The sequence below is a fragment of the Ochlerotatus camptorhynchus genome, unplaced genomic scaffold, assembly GCF_037179485.1.
Source record: "Ochlerotatus camptorhynchus isolate MF236.1 unplaced genomic scaffold, CSIRO-AGI_Acam_v1.1 ptg000336l, whole genome shotgun sequence".
NCBI lineage: Eukaryota > Metazoa > Arthropoda > Insecta > Diptera > Culicidae > Ochlerotatus > Ochlerotatus camptorhynchus.
Window position 1 is genome coordinate 2716315 of NW_027040824.1, and position 17990 is coordinate 2734304.

Consider the following 17990-nt stretch of genomic DNA (forward strand, 5'->3'; position numbering starts at 1 on the left):
AATTATTGGTGACGATATGACCCTCCGATTTCTTCCTGTACTGTGCTTTTCGAATATCACATTTTCGAAAGCTCTCGAAAGCTCATGAATGTTCGAAGACATGCCACACACACAAGTCAACACTTTCACATGCTCTGCCTGACTGGGTGAGAAAAGCGCGCGCTTGGTGTGCTGTATGCGAGGGAGTAAGATAGCAAGAATAACATTGCATATTCACTTCTATTGGAGTAAAAGAGCACGCCCTTTCTTCGATATGATTCAAATGCGATCGATTTTCCGTCTGCTGACGCTTTCAAAGTACAATTCCCAACAGAAAGCTCCGTTTCGTCATTAAGTAAAGTGAACGCTTTGGGAGAAGAAGTGTAAATTTCATCCGGATTACTAATTTGCAGAAAGGTAAGTTTTGAGTGATTTTTAGTGATTAAAATGTCGATTTGGATGTTAGTGATTTGATAGTGTAATTTGTAGTTGAAGTTTGAAGAAATGAGTGTTGGCAGAAAATATTCAATTGAAGCTGGAGTTTGAGGGGCACAAACCCAGGAAGAATTTGGACTAAGCTAGCATTTCTATGTTGGCTCCAAATCGGCTCCTCTTCAGTACTTCGCTACGACGCCATTTTGTTGCATTGTTTTCAATATTTTCTTGCTCTTTGGTGATCATTCTTGACTTTAGAATTTCTCATGCGTTGAAATGGGCTAAGTGATAGAAACTGTAAACAAGAGTGCGATTTAATTAAGCTCTTCCGATTAGTGATGCATTTTGATAAGAAGATAGGAATTTCCCACTCAGGAGCAAACGGAATAATGAAAATTGGGGCGAAGGCCGAGCCACACGATAGACACCGAAAGACCCCCTCGTTACTTTTTTTTTCTCGTTCCTTGTGATTGCTTTTACGGCCGTATGATGGTGGTAGTGGTGGTCGCGCGGCATGACTAGTAGACGACTTTGTCATCCCAACCCCAATGCTTCTCACCAGGTCAGTGGACTTGCGTGAAGTGGGAAGAAGATGGGAGTTTATTCGGCGGGAAAATGATTTTTGTTTTTATTATTTTTCCCATTTGGTGGCTGCTGGATCAGGTTATGTTTGCACTTGTGCCATAGAGGTTATTGATTTTTTTATGTCTTCAGCGCATGTCATAAGATGTGTTTATCTGGATAATGTACAGGAAGGGTAAATAATTCTATGCTGCTGGACGCATGTACCGATGGTAGAATATGGAATCTAGACAAGCAACATATGTTATGTTGGGGAATATTTACTCTTTCTGATCGTAATGTTTACCTAATTTGTTTTTGATTCAGTTCCAACCTGGATCGGGTATCAATATTGGGTCTGGGTGTTTAAAGCCTACCTTAGGTCGAGGGTAGTACTGGGTTGGAATTGAGGCCACATGTAACCCAAATGAAACATTTTCATACAAGCGTTCATACGAAAATCATTTCGTTTCGACTTCCCCAATGAGGCCTCTGGCTTTCAAGCCGAATGAAAAACAAACCTCGCGTAACTTTTCAATGGGTTCTAGGGCGGTTCAAATATAAAATCCTTAAGTTTTTCGATATTTTTAAACCCCTCATCCAGTGTGGCATTTTTCTCATACCTATTCAGGGTGTCCATCCTACCGGGAAATCTGGGATAAAACTAGACCTGTGCGCCGATCAAAATATTTTCGGCGGCGGCGTGATATGTTATTTTCTGCCGGCGGCGGCGGCGTGGCGGCGTCACGCCATTTGCTTTCGGCGGCGGCGGCGTGGCGGCGTGGGTCGGCGTGAGTTTATTCCAACTAATTTAGAAAAAAAAAATACTTTCCAAACCAATCGCACATGGACAAAAAATGCTACCCATATTTGATTTCAGATTACTGAAAATCTCTAAAACGTAAGTCACTCATAGTTTGAGTAAATTTTCCGACACTTTCATGGGGAAAACTTCTCGGATATGGGAAAAATTAAGAAAATTGTACACAGGTTAGAAGTGTACTAGAAGACAGATTAAAACCACAATCAGTTTTCCTCATATTCGAGAAGTTTTCCTCGGAAAAGCGTCGGAAAATTTACTCAATCTATGAGTGACCTAAGATTTCGCGAATTTGAGTAACCTGAACTCTCATGCTTCGTTAGTGTGGTGGCCAAAATCAAAAGAGGCTACTGCACAGAGGAAGCTAGCAAAACTTCAACGTCTAACATGCATTGCAATAATGGGTGCGGTGCGTAGCACCCCATCAAAAGCATTAGAAGCAATCCTCAATCTGCTGCCCTTGCATGAACATGTGCAACTAGAAGTGGAAAGAAGGGCTCTAAGGCTCAAAAGATCTAAAAAGGTAATGTCAGTTCATCTTGTTGGTCATCCAAGCATCTTACAATACTTCCAAAGAGGACCAGTGATGAGTATGAATGGAGACTGGGAAACCAGAGGACAACTATGAAATTCCCTTCAACGTATGTGAAACGGCACGTTTGGATTGGGAAATTGGTGGTCCTAACGTTCGTCAAGGCTCAATCATATTTTTCACAGATGGCTCAAAAATTGGAATACGAACAGATGCAGGAATCTTTGACCCCGGGACAAATATTTCAGTTGCGATGGGACATTTTCCAAAGGTGTTTCAAGCGAACCATACTGTGGAATATCATACCGTACGGTAAAAATGGAACTCAAATGCTGGGAAGAGCAAAGGGTGATGGCCAATTGCACATGCACAAACTGCAACCAGTCGAAAAGATTTATAACTCCTAATATAACATACACCAAAAAGCTCATAGAGCTCAATAAAAGAGCTCTTTGTATATACACTAGCCTAGTAACTGGGCACTGTCCTAGTAGATATCACATTAAGAACATTGGTCGGGTTCAGAGTGATATCTGTCGTTTCTGTAATTTGGAACGTGAAACCTCGGAACATCTGTTCTGCAGTTGTGGTGCATTACATAAGCGTAGATCCAAATTTCTTGGAAATATTGGCTTACAACCTAGTGATATTTAGTCTGCAAATCATAGAAATGTAGTTGATTTTATAAACCATATTATACCGGACTGGGAAAAGATGTGTCCAGGCAATTAGCTGTCTACTCGTTAAATAGTGGTCGATTTGCATGATACAAACAACAAATACGGGTACCACAAAAGTTCAAATAATGCACGGAGTGGTTTTTACTTCAATCCCCAACAAAAAAAAAATAAATAACTGAACTCAAATATGAGTAACTCTTACTCTATTTTGAGTCGTTATCATTGGCCGTGCATGCGGAATTTGTTTAGGAAAGTATGTCAAGTGCTGATTGGTGAAGTCGTATTGCAAAGTGTTACAACCCTTCTATTAAGTATAAGAAAAGTACGTTATGTATGGGTGGATGGTATTTAAAAGCAATCTGTTGCATTACGTAACATTTTAATGGGCCCTAGGAATTCTTTCATTTATTGAGCATTACACGTTTTTAATATGTTAATAGCGATAAATGATATGCTTATACTACTCTGATACATATTTGAATGTACACGCATTGTAGTCATACAACTTTTGGTTTATGTATTTGAAGCACAACTTGGACCTGTAAGAGATTAAAAAAAAGTTCAAATATCAACGTGTTGTTAGTAATATAGGGTGCACGATTAGAAAAAAAAAAACGATAACGTAACTTTGTTTACAGCAAATACGATTTTTATTTCGTTTTCATGTTCTCTATAGTATTCTCTTACAGTTAAACGTAGCTTCAGTCCAACAATTTTGGATACTTTTTCCCAGTTTTTCACAAACTTTGTAACGGAATCCGCTGCCTTTACATGTGTCCGCAAATATGCTTTGGTCAGGACCCAAAAAGTTTCGATTGGCCTGGCTTGGGGACAGTTTGGTGGATTCATCTCCTTGGGTACGAATTGGACTTTGTTGGCTTTATACCAGGCTATCGTGTCCTTGGAGTAATGAACCGACGCCAAATCTTGCCAAAACTGTACTGAGGCGTCGTGTTTGCGGATCATGGGTAACAGACGCTTGTTTGAACATTCACGCACTTAAACATCGGTTGTCATTGTCTCCGTTGTCACAAACGGTTTTGAAAGCATACCACACTCACAAATGGCTTGCCCATAGCATTTTTTCCGTTTTTTTTCGGAAAAAATCGACTTATCCGCGTCGTCAACACTTCGGCCATCACGAACGGTGTAGTATTATTATTATTTAACTTTATTAAGGAGGCTTTCAGCCTTGGGCTGGTTCGCCTCCAAAACGGTGTAGTACTGATCACTAGGAAGAGTTTTGTAATCAAATTTAACGTATGATTCTACGTCCATAATCTCGAACACCGATTTTCCGCACAGCAACTGGTCGTATAAACCTTTTTAACGTTTAATAGTCTTTCTCTATCTAGCATACATGGATGAATGAACGGTTTGTTTTCCCACTAATCTGTTTCCCTCTTGCTCGTACTCGTTCGATTTAAATGGTGTAGTAGTGTGCGCCAATTAAACGTCAAAAAGCTCTATAACTTCCGAGCAGGGTGATTATCAGATTTATCAGTAGTCCTATCGATTTTCGATATGACTACCGATTCACAGACAAAAGGTTAAAAACTACCGATTTTTCACTTTTCCTACCGAGAATCACAGATTTTTGGTAATCTTGAAAAATATTCATATTTATTTCGACGCGTTTAAAGCAGAAGAACTGAAAGACAGTTACACCCCCCCCCCCCCCTCCGCTCACAAAGGTTTCAAGTATCGGGAAAGCCTTCTTAAGACGGCCTACCGATAACTACCGATAAAAGTTTTGAGAAGCTACCGATAATGAAAAAAACAATCAGCCCTCGGTTTGACGAATGCGGCTTGTTTTTAGTTGCTTCATCACTATACTTCCGAATCGCGTTTCGAACGGCTCCGATGTTTACACCTTCCAATTTCACTAATTTACTCAGAGAAATGTTGGAGATTGGGCTGAAAGTCTCCATAATAATGATATTTAAAAGAAAATGGGTATAGTACACCATTTGTGCACGATCTGTTTGCGCTTTTCCAGAGAAATGCTTCGCATTGTCACGGAAATGTAAAGAACTGCAACTTGCGATACACGAAACTGTTGGTCGAAATGTAAACAATGATTCAGCGTGATAATCAGTTGTTTAAACGGCATCTGAAACAAGCAGGGGTGTTCGAAAGTCGTGCTTAGACATTCTGGGGCACCCTATATTCACTTATTCATCTTTATGTAAATCCGACCTGAATGATTCATTATTGTGTGCTAGATCGAGAAAGTGCGAACAAACGTCAAAAACCTAAATGATAATCGCTGCACTACACGCTAATTTCAACGCGTTCAAGATGCATTTTACCTAAAAGGTGCTTCGAATTTTTCATCGGCGTGACATAAATTTATTCGGCGGCGTGGAAGATTTTACTTCGGCGGCGCGCCGGCTTATTTTCATCGGCGGCGGCGGCGTATGAAAATCGTCGGCGGCGGCGGCGTGGCGCGGCGGCGCACAGGTCTAGATAAAACCAGGAAAACCCAAATCGCACCGTGAATGATCATAAATACTCATCCCAAGTAACAATTTTGGGTTTATCATAGTCTTGTGGGCCATAATTTGGTTTTGAAGACACATTTAAACCATTGTAAAACTTGCAATGTTACTTGGAATCAATCAATTTTGGGCAAATGGTGGTATTGTTATTTCTACCACGGTAGCTTAACTAGTATTTTTTTTTAGAATCTCTTGGACATTTTGGAAAACTAAACGATATAAAGGGGTTCACGAAGGTTTATGTGGTTTAACCATTCTATCATTAAGTTGAATCTTCGTATACCTTGTTGAGTCTGCATAACTTCAAGATCAGATATTCGGGATGGTTTGGATAATTCAACAATGCTATTTTTAATCATAATTTATAATTTTAAGTGATGTACAAAATGCTCAAAAATTCGGAGTGGGCAAGGAACAAGATTTCGATTAAACTATAAAATATCGTCAGGACAATTTCGAGAATGATAAATATTTTGCTAAGACATCTTTGTATTCCATTTATTATTAATTGTTATAGTTTTAAAATTTTCAACCATATTGCCAATAAACGACGTGCTTAAGAAAGTGATTTACGATATGATCAACAATTTTCGAAGTATGTAATAGACTTCGGAAATTTCGAATTATAAATGTGCCTAATTAGTTGGTCATTTTTCCCTCCCCTTGGCTAGTTTTTAACCTGGACGTTGGTGGGCGGGCCTAATCTTATGCTTCATAGTGGAGCGTTGAAGACGGTTGGTTTAGGTCCGGCATCGTTGGCTCATGTCGTGACAGAATAGCGTCATGAGCATGCGATGAGGATTACTGAGCTTCCCCTCTCTAGTGAACCCTACACGATTGCTTTTATTGACAATAATCGTATTGTCAATACATGCTATATTGACGTCAATATATCGAGATTGACAATATTTCTGAATTCACATAATCAATATTATTGTCAATAATTCCCCTTCGCGTCAATATATTGATGCGTGTGGGGTTTGCTTCTGATGAACCATTGCATAAAGTGGACCCTACACGATTGCTTTTATTTACAATAATCGTATTGTCAATACATTCAATATTGACGTCAATACATCGGTATTGACAATATTTCTTCACTCACATCATCAATATTACAGTCAATAATTCCCCTTCGCGTCAATATATTGATACGTGTGGGGTTCGCTTAAGAGAACCAAAGTTCTAGCCTGAAGTGATAGTATCACACTTGTTACTCCTTTATTTGAAAGCCGCGTTGTAGTACGCTTACGTATAGGCACTGACGTTGGGTGCGATACTGGTGGGTTTTGCCGCAAATCACTCTTATTTTATTTATTTTTACGCAGATAGATTTATTTGGGTTTGCAAGGGAATTATACTATTGAAATATTTCAGAAAGTGCCCAACGGTGCTCCTTCTATTTGCGTGACAAGCTTTCATTGTTGTTTTCATTGAAGCATTACTCAGGGAACAATGTTAAACACCACCATGGTATTGTAACTAATCTTATATATGCTTCATTTTGGTCCACTGTGGCGTGCTTCTATTGTGGCATATCCATACGTAATTTTGTGGGACGATATAGTGGAAACGTGTGAGCATAGTTGGAGCGTATACCTTATATAATTTAAAAATCAGCTAGGAAACTAATTTCAAAGTGAAGCATTTTAGTCACTTGAAGGTGTCACCTGGGTCGATCTAAGATATAATAAATATAGATCAAAGTCAAAGTCAAAATTACTTGAAACACGTTAAATTTTAGATTACATAGCAGTTTAGGTACTTGATAAAGCCTCCCTAATAAAGATAAATAATAATAATAATATTTAATAAAGCATGAGTTATGATTGATTAGGTAAATTAGAGATTTATTAAATTAGACTAATGAAATATCATAATCATCAAACGAACTTAAATAAGAAAATTTAGACAGCCTAATAACATTAAGCAGATTAACAAAAGAGTTAGGATGCGGGGGGTCCGCTTAGGGAGGCAACTAGCCTTTTCATATATTGTCTATTTATTTTGATGGTTGCTTTAAAATATCAATTTGGTATATATGTGAAAGGATGAATCAGTGGGAGATGGATTTTCGGTTTCATTACATTTTGCAACACAAATCTAGTACTATGTGTCATTTCCTTAAAACCCCCCAATAACCGGCCTCTTCAATCCCTTCCTTTTCCCATGGCGTTCAAGTGGTCCGCATAGACTATTCAGCCATTACCCTTCCTTTATCCTCGGCTTTGGATTGACTTGCGCTCCCATTGCCCCACCAAACGCTGCAAAATAAAAATGAAAATAAATGTGCCTAATTAGTTGGTCATTTTCAACCAACCCGTCAATTTCCGGCAAGCGCTTCCAATAATTTGATATTACGTACACGCAAAATTCAGCATATTTGTAACAGTAGTTCTGTGTCAAAATTTCAGCTCAATTGATCATAACAAAACAGTTGCAACATGCCAAAGATGGCTAGTTTGTATGAAAATCGGTCTATTGTGCTAATTTAAAGGCCACCACTGTAGATAGCAACATAAGCAATAATAGCTCTACTTCTACTAAATATGTTATTCGAAAATGGTTCTAATTTTGTGAACATCAACATTTTTCGGTTTTCTGCGCACGGAAAATAGGACACTCAAACAATGAGTAATTTTTTAATCAAATATAAGTAAATGTCACTAATATATGAGTGACATTTACTCATATTTGAGTTAAAATTTACTAATTCTACGAGTGAGCTACGTTTTTGCGAATTTCAGGGAGTGGAACCCAAATAAGCAGATAGATTTGCCGTGCATACAAGATAAAACGTAGTTACTTTTTTTTATTAGCCACATTTGTTGCGAAAATCAACCATGTTGGTAATCCATTGTTCACAAAAGCAGTTTCGCCCTGTTGAAATGTTGAAGGATTTTAATTTATTTTCAAAGCGTCAAATTTAAGTTAAAAAATCATACGAACAGCCTTAGCTTATGGACAATTCTTAACGAGTGAATGTTCCAATCATAGACAATAAGACATAACTCTCGGGGATCAGTAGTGCAGTCAATAATTTCCATTTAATTCCACTACATAACTTGCTTATCCTACGATACGCGTAGTTCGTCTACAATGTGCAGACTTCTCCAGTGTCTTGTACTAAAAGTCGAGTAGTAGAAGACACTAAAGAAGTCTGCTCGTTTTAGACGAAATAAGCGTATCGGTCAAGGATTACCAATTGAGGTAGCGGAATGAAAAGCAAATGACTAATCCTTCTCTCTTTATGCAAGTAGTATTCCACTATGGCCGCAAACATTCATCAGGACTTACCCAATTTTTTCAATCATTTCAGCTCTAAACCACACCCTATCGAACAACTATGGCTCGTACTAAGCAGACCGCTCGTAAGTCCACTGGAGGCAAGGCTCCGCGTAAGCAGTTGGCCACCAAGGCCGCCCGTAAGAGCGCCCCGTCGACCGGTGGTGTCAAGAAGCCCCATCGTTATCGCCCAGGTACTGTGGCTCTGCGAGAAATTCGTCGGTACCAGAAGTCCACTGAACTTCTCATCCGCAAGTTGCCCTTCCAGCGGTTGGTGCGTGAAATTGCACAGGATTTCAAGACCGATCTCCGTTTCCAATCGGCTGCCATCGGTGCTCTCCAGGTAAGCTTCCAAAGATTTTCCATTGATGGGTTTGTTCGTCTTTATTGCTGAGACATTCAGTCATCTGCTGGTTCGTCTCCCACCGTAAATAATGACTATCTAAAACGCCATGCTTTATCCATTATCCTCGCAGGAAGCCAGTGAGGCCTACCTAGTAGGTCTGTTCGAAGACACCAACTTGTGCGCGATCCACGCTAAGCGTGTCACAATTATGCCTAAGGATATTCAGCTGGCCCGCCGTATCCGAGGCGAACGTGCTTAAGCAGCAGGCATCTTTTGCTACTACTACTATAATTACTATAATGATCAACATCTCCCCCCTCCTTTGATATATGGTAATGATAATTCTGTATTTAAGGTTCAGAGCCACGAAATCACATCCATTGCATTATTCAAACCAACAACGGACAAATCTTTCACATTTAATTTAAATTTCGAAGAATCCGGATGGATGAGAACAGCAATGTTTACAAAGAGTACATTTTTTAAAGATTATTTTGCGTTTTTGTTTTATTATTTGTTTGATCTTAACCTCGTAAAAAGAGAAATTTAACGAAATGAAACTGATTATAGAATTAGTTCATGCATAAATGTGAAAGTAATAAAATCTTAAAAGGAACATCCACATAGCAGCTGGTAAGCAGTTTCGATACTCTGATGAATGCTCCACTAGACTAAAAATGAAACTGGAGTGTTTGTGCTTACGATGTGCTATCTGAATGTTCCTTTTGTAAAAAAAAAACTTAGGAGTATAAGGTAGTGTTTAAGGTACTGTGTGAAGAAACAAAACGCAATCAACGTTTTTTGGACTCTTCTGATCATTCGACTCAAACTCGTTTGAACCCGAAACTCGAAAGGCATAATTTTCGAAAATCAGCTCATGAACTGGAAAATTTAATTATGTACATCTTACTTCATGAAATGAATGCAAATACAAAAGAAAATAACTGAATATGCAATTTATTTTTTATTTAAATAGAAGGTTACTAAAACCGATGGGTGTGTACTCGTAGAAATTATCGTTTTTTTTTCTCCCATACGCGTATAATCAAAATAGTTTTTATTTAACCAAAATTATGCAACAGTTGCAATTAACACAAACCCACTTATTCTACGGAGGAAATTTGCAATTTGTCTTGAATGGAAGGTATTACAGAAGTTCAATAAATCAAACATCTAAATTAATACGCTATACTGAATTATGATGACATCCCTCCGGTATATGGGAGCTTGCCATTCTTAAGGACCTTGCCGAACGTGGGAGAGCTTAATCTCATGCTGTAGATCTGATTGAGATTTCGAAATTGAACGAAGACGTTTCCCTGATGAAAAAAAGATCTGAAAAGGGGAGTTTGGCGTCTCTCTCTTCTTCGCGAGTAAATTTGATGTCCTTGTGAACGTGTTGCGTATGGCCTCCAAATTTTTTGATAAATCTTCCCTTTTGACAATGCTAAAAATGTCATCCACGTACCTATACCAACACTTGGGCAACACATTCCTATCCTCCAGAGTATTTTCTAGGTTAGGTTGAACAATTCAAATAAAAATGGAGAAAGTGGATCACCGACAAACCGACATGAAACTGAAACTTAACTTTCACTCGAAAATCAATAACGGCCGATTCAATTGTGCAGCAATCCCCTCTGTCAATACCATAGATAAAAATAACTTTTCCAGAATAGATGTCGGTAGTGTGCTTTGAGCAGAAATTTCGTGGTAATTTCTATGGTCATTCATGTCGCTTTGTCGGTGAGTGGATTGCCCATTCTTCGATACATACACACTAAATCACGGTTTCCATGTTCGGTAATTTTTTTTACAGTTCTCGAACTGTAAATCACAAAAATTACCGAACATTCAGCTATTCTCAATAAAACTACTGATGGCCAGTATACTGTAGTAGCTATAGCTATTGCGACAAACTACTGAATACGGTAATAGCAAGCACTGAATTTACCGTAAAATTACAGCTTTACTGAAACTCAGTTAAATAGAGCACCGAGTTTTCAGTATTGAACGAAATTCCAAAATTGCTGATCACACCAGCAAATCAAATTACTTGCGCCATCTTCCTTCGTTCTACCTCGCTCACTTGACAACGGAAATATCCGCGTGAAAACAGCAAACCATTGTGAAAATAAATGAAACATCTGGAAGTCGATGCAGAAGTGCAGAAACTACCACAAGATTGGGCAGTTTCTACACTTCTGCATCGACTTCCAGATGTTTCATTTTGAAGCAAAACCATTCAATACAATTGCCTCATATAGAGCTCCAGACTTAGGCACGCAATCCAGCACACCGAGAGAGCCGCAATCCGGTCGAATCATCAGGAAGCGCTGACCGCTCAACCAGAACTAGTTCAGAGTCACTGCTACTCCGCCACTGTTAACCTCAGTTCCAGAATAAAAATCGTTCAAAATGCATCCAAAACTAATCATTAAGCAGTTAATTATTTTATTTATAAATTTACTGACTTATTTATCAAAATACCTACTGAAATAAAAATACTGATGAACTCGGTATAAAATGTAAACAAATAAATTACTGAAAAAGACAGCAATTATTTAACTGACTAAAACGGTAATTTCTGACATTTCAGACATTCTGCGATTTACGGACCCGCATAATCGTAAACAATAAAGGGATGATTCACAGTATCATTATGTACCATAAATAAGTATATATGTACATGACAGAACTTTGTTTTTCCAAGAATCCTCACGTTGCTTCTAAAAGGCTGATGGTTTCCTTTACTGGTAAACTCGGAAAAAGTTCTGTTACATTCTTTTTTTTTGCTTTATTATAGAGACTTTCAGCCTTTAGCTGGTTCGGAGAGGGAAAATAAATAAATTACATAGTGTTTGTTACAGAGTTTAAGAATCTCCAGGATCTCAGAGTTCTGTGTCGATTGTCCCTGCGCTTTGGTCAGATAGCGTATAGGACGTCGTTGTGCCAATTTGGTCGTGGCACATTTCGAGTATGATAGAGTGATTGCAGTTTGCTCAAAAGTGTCTGAGTAAAATGCAAGTAGGTATTTTCGATGATTACCCGTAGTTGTTACAGTGAAGATATACACCCATATTCTCGTTTATGTCTGGACGTGTTTGTCTTGCAGAAACATTTTTATTTGATTTTGTGTGGTGGATGGGTTTCGGGCGTGGACGGGCATATGGGTGATAATATTAAGTTAACGTTGAAAAATTGAGAAATGTTTCGCTTCAGTTTGAGAAGCACTTCACTTCGCAACCGATGAACCATTCTGACGGCCCACATTACCGTGCAAGCGCCGTGTGTTGGCAGGGTCCAATATTGGACAGTTTGATGTTTTTAAAGTACCATCATTTAAAACTGCATTTTGAGCTATACATTCTTAGATGTTTCTTAGAAGATTATCACGTTGGTGTACGCTGATTCAAAAAGGAAATGGTATTAACATTGAGCTGTCCATAGTTGGGCGTTGTTGAACATGTGGTACTTGCACAACATTTCATGTGAGTACCAAAGTAATTATATAAACACAAAATACCTTTTAATGTATGTTCAGAGTGAGAAAATGTCACTGAGATATGGTTAGTTGGGTATTCACATGCCTATTACTACACACAAACAGACGTATCTCTTCATTGTGTATCTTCGTTCACGCATTTAACGGTTGATTTGAATATTATCAGTTCCGCGAACTGCTCGCCGCAGCGCTGGCATCGGATCACTTTGACGTTTCTAAACATTCTGTAGAACGAGTTAGCGAGCAAGCTTGTTTTCCGCGAGAAGCCAGAGAGATGTCGTTACTGAGGTCCTATGTTTTGAGATACAATGTTTTCAAGAAAACTTTTTCAAAGATTTACGTCTGTTTGTCTGTGCTATGAATTTAAAAAACTAATCCTGGTTGTATATCTTTTTCGTTTGCATGTAACACTGTTTGATATTACTAACCGCACCGAGCCTTCATTCCGGGTGATGAGCGAACCTGAAGAAGAAGAAGATGACCCCTGCTCGGAACGAGTGTATTGTTGATGGACCTGGTCTACGATTCAAGATTGGTTTCTGTAATGATAAGTATCACGATCTTCATCGAAATGTAAGTATTATTGACAATAATCATAACAATCAACTCGTATATACAATGAAACACATATATAAAAAGGAAGGAACGGTCCAACAGGGGGCACCCGATTGAAGCGATTTCGACGGGGAGAGTGGGAATGCCAACTCCCTGTTGATAACATTTCGTGGATAAAGGGCGGACTTTTCTCCCCACTCATTGGGGCATCTTCCTCTTTGGGGGCTTGTCTTTTTGACCAATTGACTGATCAAGTTGCTGGAAGGAGATTCTTTATTGTTCCGTAGATGCGTATAGGCGACTTTGCCTATCGATCTACCCAATTCGGTTTTGGCCCTTGATACAGCGACATGTTGAGGACAATCAGAGGTTATTAAGCTTGATCAAGACAAACAGAGAAGAGAGCCCACTATGGCCCACTGCTGTCGGACTTATTTTCCGTGCTACAATGGGTGGTAAACCATTATCATCATCACTCAGAGTTCTGTGTTGATTGTTGTAACAGTAAGGAAGGTGAACGAAGTTGTGGTTAATTTCCGAGAGTGAGTCAATATCCGTAGTTTGCCGGGTTGTCGTCGTTGTTCTTCCGTTTGTCATGTCATTTAGAGAGCTGGTGTTGTCCAAGTGCCTTCGTTCGTCCGTTGTCGTGTCATTGTTCGTTGCGGTAGTTAAGGTAGTCGGGAAGTGATCTTTCCCTGTCTGGGTCATTGGATAATGCGTCTCTGATGCTGAGACCGATACCGTGTTGTTCTCGGAGGTTTTGATGTGCAGGGCAATTTATGATGAGATGATAAACTGACATTTTGGTTGAGCACCCCACACATTGTCCCATGCCAAAACAAATGCTTGAAGTTGATTTGCGAATTCCTGTGTGCTGTTAACTGGTCTTAGGCATATTTTGAAATATCTTTACTAGCCAAGCTTATGAGTTGGGGATCCTTCAGCCGAGATAATCTCCCTCATTTCGTTTCGTGGTTTGTGAATCTTTGGTAAACCTTTGATCCTAGGTAGAATAGGGTTTGAAACTTTCAATTGATTCGTAGTGTTGTTCTTCTTTCCTTTATTTAACGTCGGTCTCTGTTACGCAATCTAGTGCCAATCACCGACGGACATCGATTGCCATCCATTTACGGCAAATGAATGTGCAGGAAGGCAGCTTCCACACCTGCGTAGGATATCGCACCCATTCAACACACATGGGCGGGAGCAACGGCTTTACTTCCCTTCCGAAGGAAGACGTGACCAGAGATTTTTATGCCTCAGAAAAATCCCACCGACCTCGGCTGGGATTGTACCCAGACCCATTGTGGTGAGAAATCAGTCACGCTTACAAGTACACAAATCTTGATATCCGATCCAGGTTGAACTGAGTAAAAAAAAAACGCTATTAGAGATTTATGATAGTTCAACTCCTCCTCCCTCTCGGCACATATCCCTGATGATGACTTTCGATGATGAAGATTTTAAAATTTTGTTGGATTAGTAATCCAAAAAATAACGTAAACGCAATTACACAGCTAAAAAAGTTGTTGAATATTACATCGAAACTGCTGCAGCCAGGTCAATCCATCGGTTGTGTAATATCACATTGTACGATGTACATCGATTTTGCGAACAAAATTACATCCATTGATGTAATATTGTATATGCTTTTTGCTATTACATCATTATTTCATACATCAGCTTGAATTACGTTGATCGATATTACATTTTTTTTGCTGTGTAGTGACGTCACATTTGCTTGTATCGTACACTGGTTTCACTCACACAACTTAACCGACTGCTTCACCTCGGTAATCTAGTTCATTGACTTTCGACCACATTGACAGATCTCAACACGAGTATGCATGCGCTGCTTGTATGTTTATAAACAAAGTGATAACGGAACCAACATTTAAAAATAATTTTAGTTTCGCTTTGAAAAGTGTTTAAAATGAACCTCAACGAAGTCGTTGACGATAACCACCAGCATGCACCGGATCCGGAATATCGGGTTTTGGAACTTTTCAGTGGAATAGGAGGCATGCATTTTGCTATCGATCGTAAGTATTATTCTATTTTAAATAAAAACAATCAGATTTTCAACGCAATGTTTTGTAGGTTCTGGAAAACCCTATAAAGTGGTGGCAGCAATAGATATCAATCCGGTAGCCAATACAATCTACAACCATAACTTTGGTTCAGATAAGGCTAAAAACAGTAACATTCTTAGCTTGACTCCGGAACGCATTGAAAAGCTTGACGTAAACGTTATCCTCATGTCACCACCGTGTCAGCCTTTCTCTCGCAACGGCAGCTTCAAAGACGTTGACGACCGAAGAGCTGACCCATTCGTGCATCTGTGTGACCTTTTGGACAAGATTCCATCCGTACAATTCGTCTTACTGGAGAATGTGAAAGGATTCGAACGTTCTCAGGCATGTGAACTGTACAAAACACGACTCTCCGCTGCTGGATTCTTCTACAAAGAATACATCCTTTCTCCACACGATTTTGGCATTCCAAATACTCGTCACCGGTACTACTGTATAGCTAAACGAAACGAATTTAGCAATCCCACCAACGAACTTGTTACTAGTCCAAACTTGAAACACATTCAGTCAGCCAGAACAATCGGCGATCTTGTGGAACCAGAATCCGACAAACTAAGTCGGTATCTGCTAAAAGACGACATACTAAGAAAGAGATTAGCAATAATGGATATTTGCACACCAGATTCCATCAATTCGATGTGCTTTACGAAGGCATACACGCGCTACGCTGAAGGAACTGGTTCAGTGTATAGCCCTCTTCTAAGAACTGAATTTGATGCCATTTATAGGGAAGTTGAAAGTACAGACGACCCAGATAAGCAGATAATGTTGATGAGAAAGCTGAATGTACGATACTTTACTCCAACCGAAGTTGCCAGATTGATGTCGTTTCCTGAAGATTTCGATTTTCCTCCGCAAACAACCGATAAACAGTGCTATCAAGTTCTTGGTAACAGTATCAATGTGTTAGTTGTAAGTTCATTGTTCGACGAGCTGTATTAGATAAAGCGGTCGTTGTAAATGCTGTACATAAATGTATTGTATTGTTTTTCTATTACATCACCATTTGCTAGTAAACCCCTCTTCCTGAGGATGTATTTGCATCATATCACTTCCAAAGCAGGGTAAATCAGTGGGGAAGCTAACCGCCCGAAAAAATACTTTTTGATTTTTCTAAAGTATTGAAAAAAGATCGAAACTCCGGAGAACTTTGAGATTAGGGCTTAATTGCTCTTGTAAACAAACACGATAATCGCCAATTAAAGCTCAATCTAAAAAATTAACGGCCCAAACAGGTAGAGAAATGACTCCTCTATCATTTTCTATGGTTTGTTTGCGAGATTGAGTTTCAATTTACGAGAAATCGGCGATAGGCCGGAAATCTAAAAAACATTTAATAAACAGTTATTTCCTATTTTTCTAAAAAAAAACCCTGTGAAACCGGGTAAAAAACCGGAACCACTTGGACAATCTGTTCCAATTCTTAGTAGACCATAATTTCGGACATTTTTCTACTCACTATGAAAATTTCAGTCAGTTTTCAGGTGAAGCAAAAAAGTTACACCCATGCAAACATATATATTCGTATGCCTGTTCGTAAAAATAAAAAACTACAAGGGTTGTACGCAATGGTGGCGTAGGACTACGTGGTCTTATAAGATAAATTTTATTTATTAACTGCAGCAGCAGCTTGTGTTTTGTGTAGGAATTTGTAGAATTTGAGCGAGGTTGTCTCTGTTTATACTCTTTAGTATGACGCGATTGACATAGATGGCCCACAGTGACTCACGAAGAGCTACTCCCCTTTATTCTGCGCCGCGAGTGAGGTGAGGTGACTCGCTGTCACTAGTGAGGTGACACAAGTCACCGCGAGTGAGGTGACTTTCCGTACAAATCAAATGGAGAGTCACCTCACTAGTGACAGCGAGTCACCTAACCTCACTCGCGGCGCAGAATAAGGGGGACTGATTCCGATCAATAGCTGTGCGGCTTCTTCCTCCTTCTATAGATGGTCATGTAGGCTACAGCTCGCTGCTTGCAGGTATCCTTTCGTTGTGTGCTGGAGAATACCGCCACTCACCACGAGGTGATTGAATAAACACTTCAACTTTGAAATCTGTCTTAGGGAAATCGCTTTTCGCAGGCAATCAGTGATAATTTTAATCGTCAAAGCGACAGTTGCACATGCGTAGAAATATATCTAATCGATTGGTGATAAAATTATTGAAATTGGTCCAGGGGCAGCTGAGTTATTAACGTTCAAAATCTTTCATAATTTTGTTACATGTTCCATTTTCGGTGTTCACAAAGTGTACCCCCATATAGAAATCACAGACGTAATCCTACGTCAAAAAATCGCTTTAGGCCCTCCCCAAAAATGATGCAGGTGGTGTTGATTTGAAACGTTAATGTACACGAGATACACAGCGCTAGCTAGAGCCGCGAATTTGAAAGTGGCTCGCTCCCCCTACATTCTGCCAATTTTCCCCGTACAAACTTCAAGCCCTTTGAGCGAGGAGTTCCCGGGAACCAAATGACTTCAAATTTTGGCAGGGTGTTTCTGACCCCACAAACTACCAAAGGGGTAGCGTTTGAAAATCCAGGCTTTGACTTTCATCATATAAACACTGAAACACTCTAGTGACCAAACATGTAGCAAAATACGCTACCAGAAAGTAGCACACATTTGAAAATCGTATTAGCTGACGAGGTTATGTTGCCTAAAATGGGAAGGCACTGTACAGAGATTGGTCTTTTA

At 39.3% G+C, this 17990-nt stretch overlaps 2 protein-coding genes across 2 annotated transcripts; both read left to right on the forward strand.

Annotated features, from left to right (window-relative positions):
• The first annotated feature begins 286 nt into the window (after nucleotides 1-286).
• Nucleotides 287-10317, forward strand: LOC135708832 (histone H3.3A). The gene is made up of 3 exons (XM_065230978.1): nucleotides 287-396; nucleotides 8828-9136; nucleotides 9270-10317. Exons 2-3 carry the CDS (start codon nucleotides 8855-8857, stop codon nucleotides 9396-9398), a joined length of 411 nt encoding a protein of 136 aa, XP_065087050.1. The 5' UTR covers nucleotides 287-396; nucleotides 8828-8854; the 3' UTR covers nucleotides 9399-10317.
• A 4791-nt stretch (nucleotides 10318-15108) lies between these two features.
• Nucleotides 15109-16249, forward strand: Mt2 (methyltransferase 2). The gene is made up of 2 exons (XM_065231045.1): nucleotides 15109-15241; nucleotides 15300-16249. Exons 1-2 carry the CDS (start codon nucleotides 15133-15135, stop codon nucleotides 16232-16234), a joined length of 1044 nt encoding a protein of 347 aa, XP_065087117.1. The 5' UTR covers nucleotides 15109-15132; the 3' UTR covers nucleotides 16235-16249.
• The last annotated feature ends 1741 nt before the right edge of the window (nucleotides 16250-17990 follow it).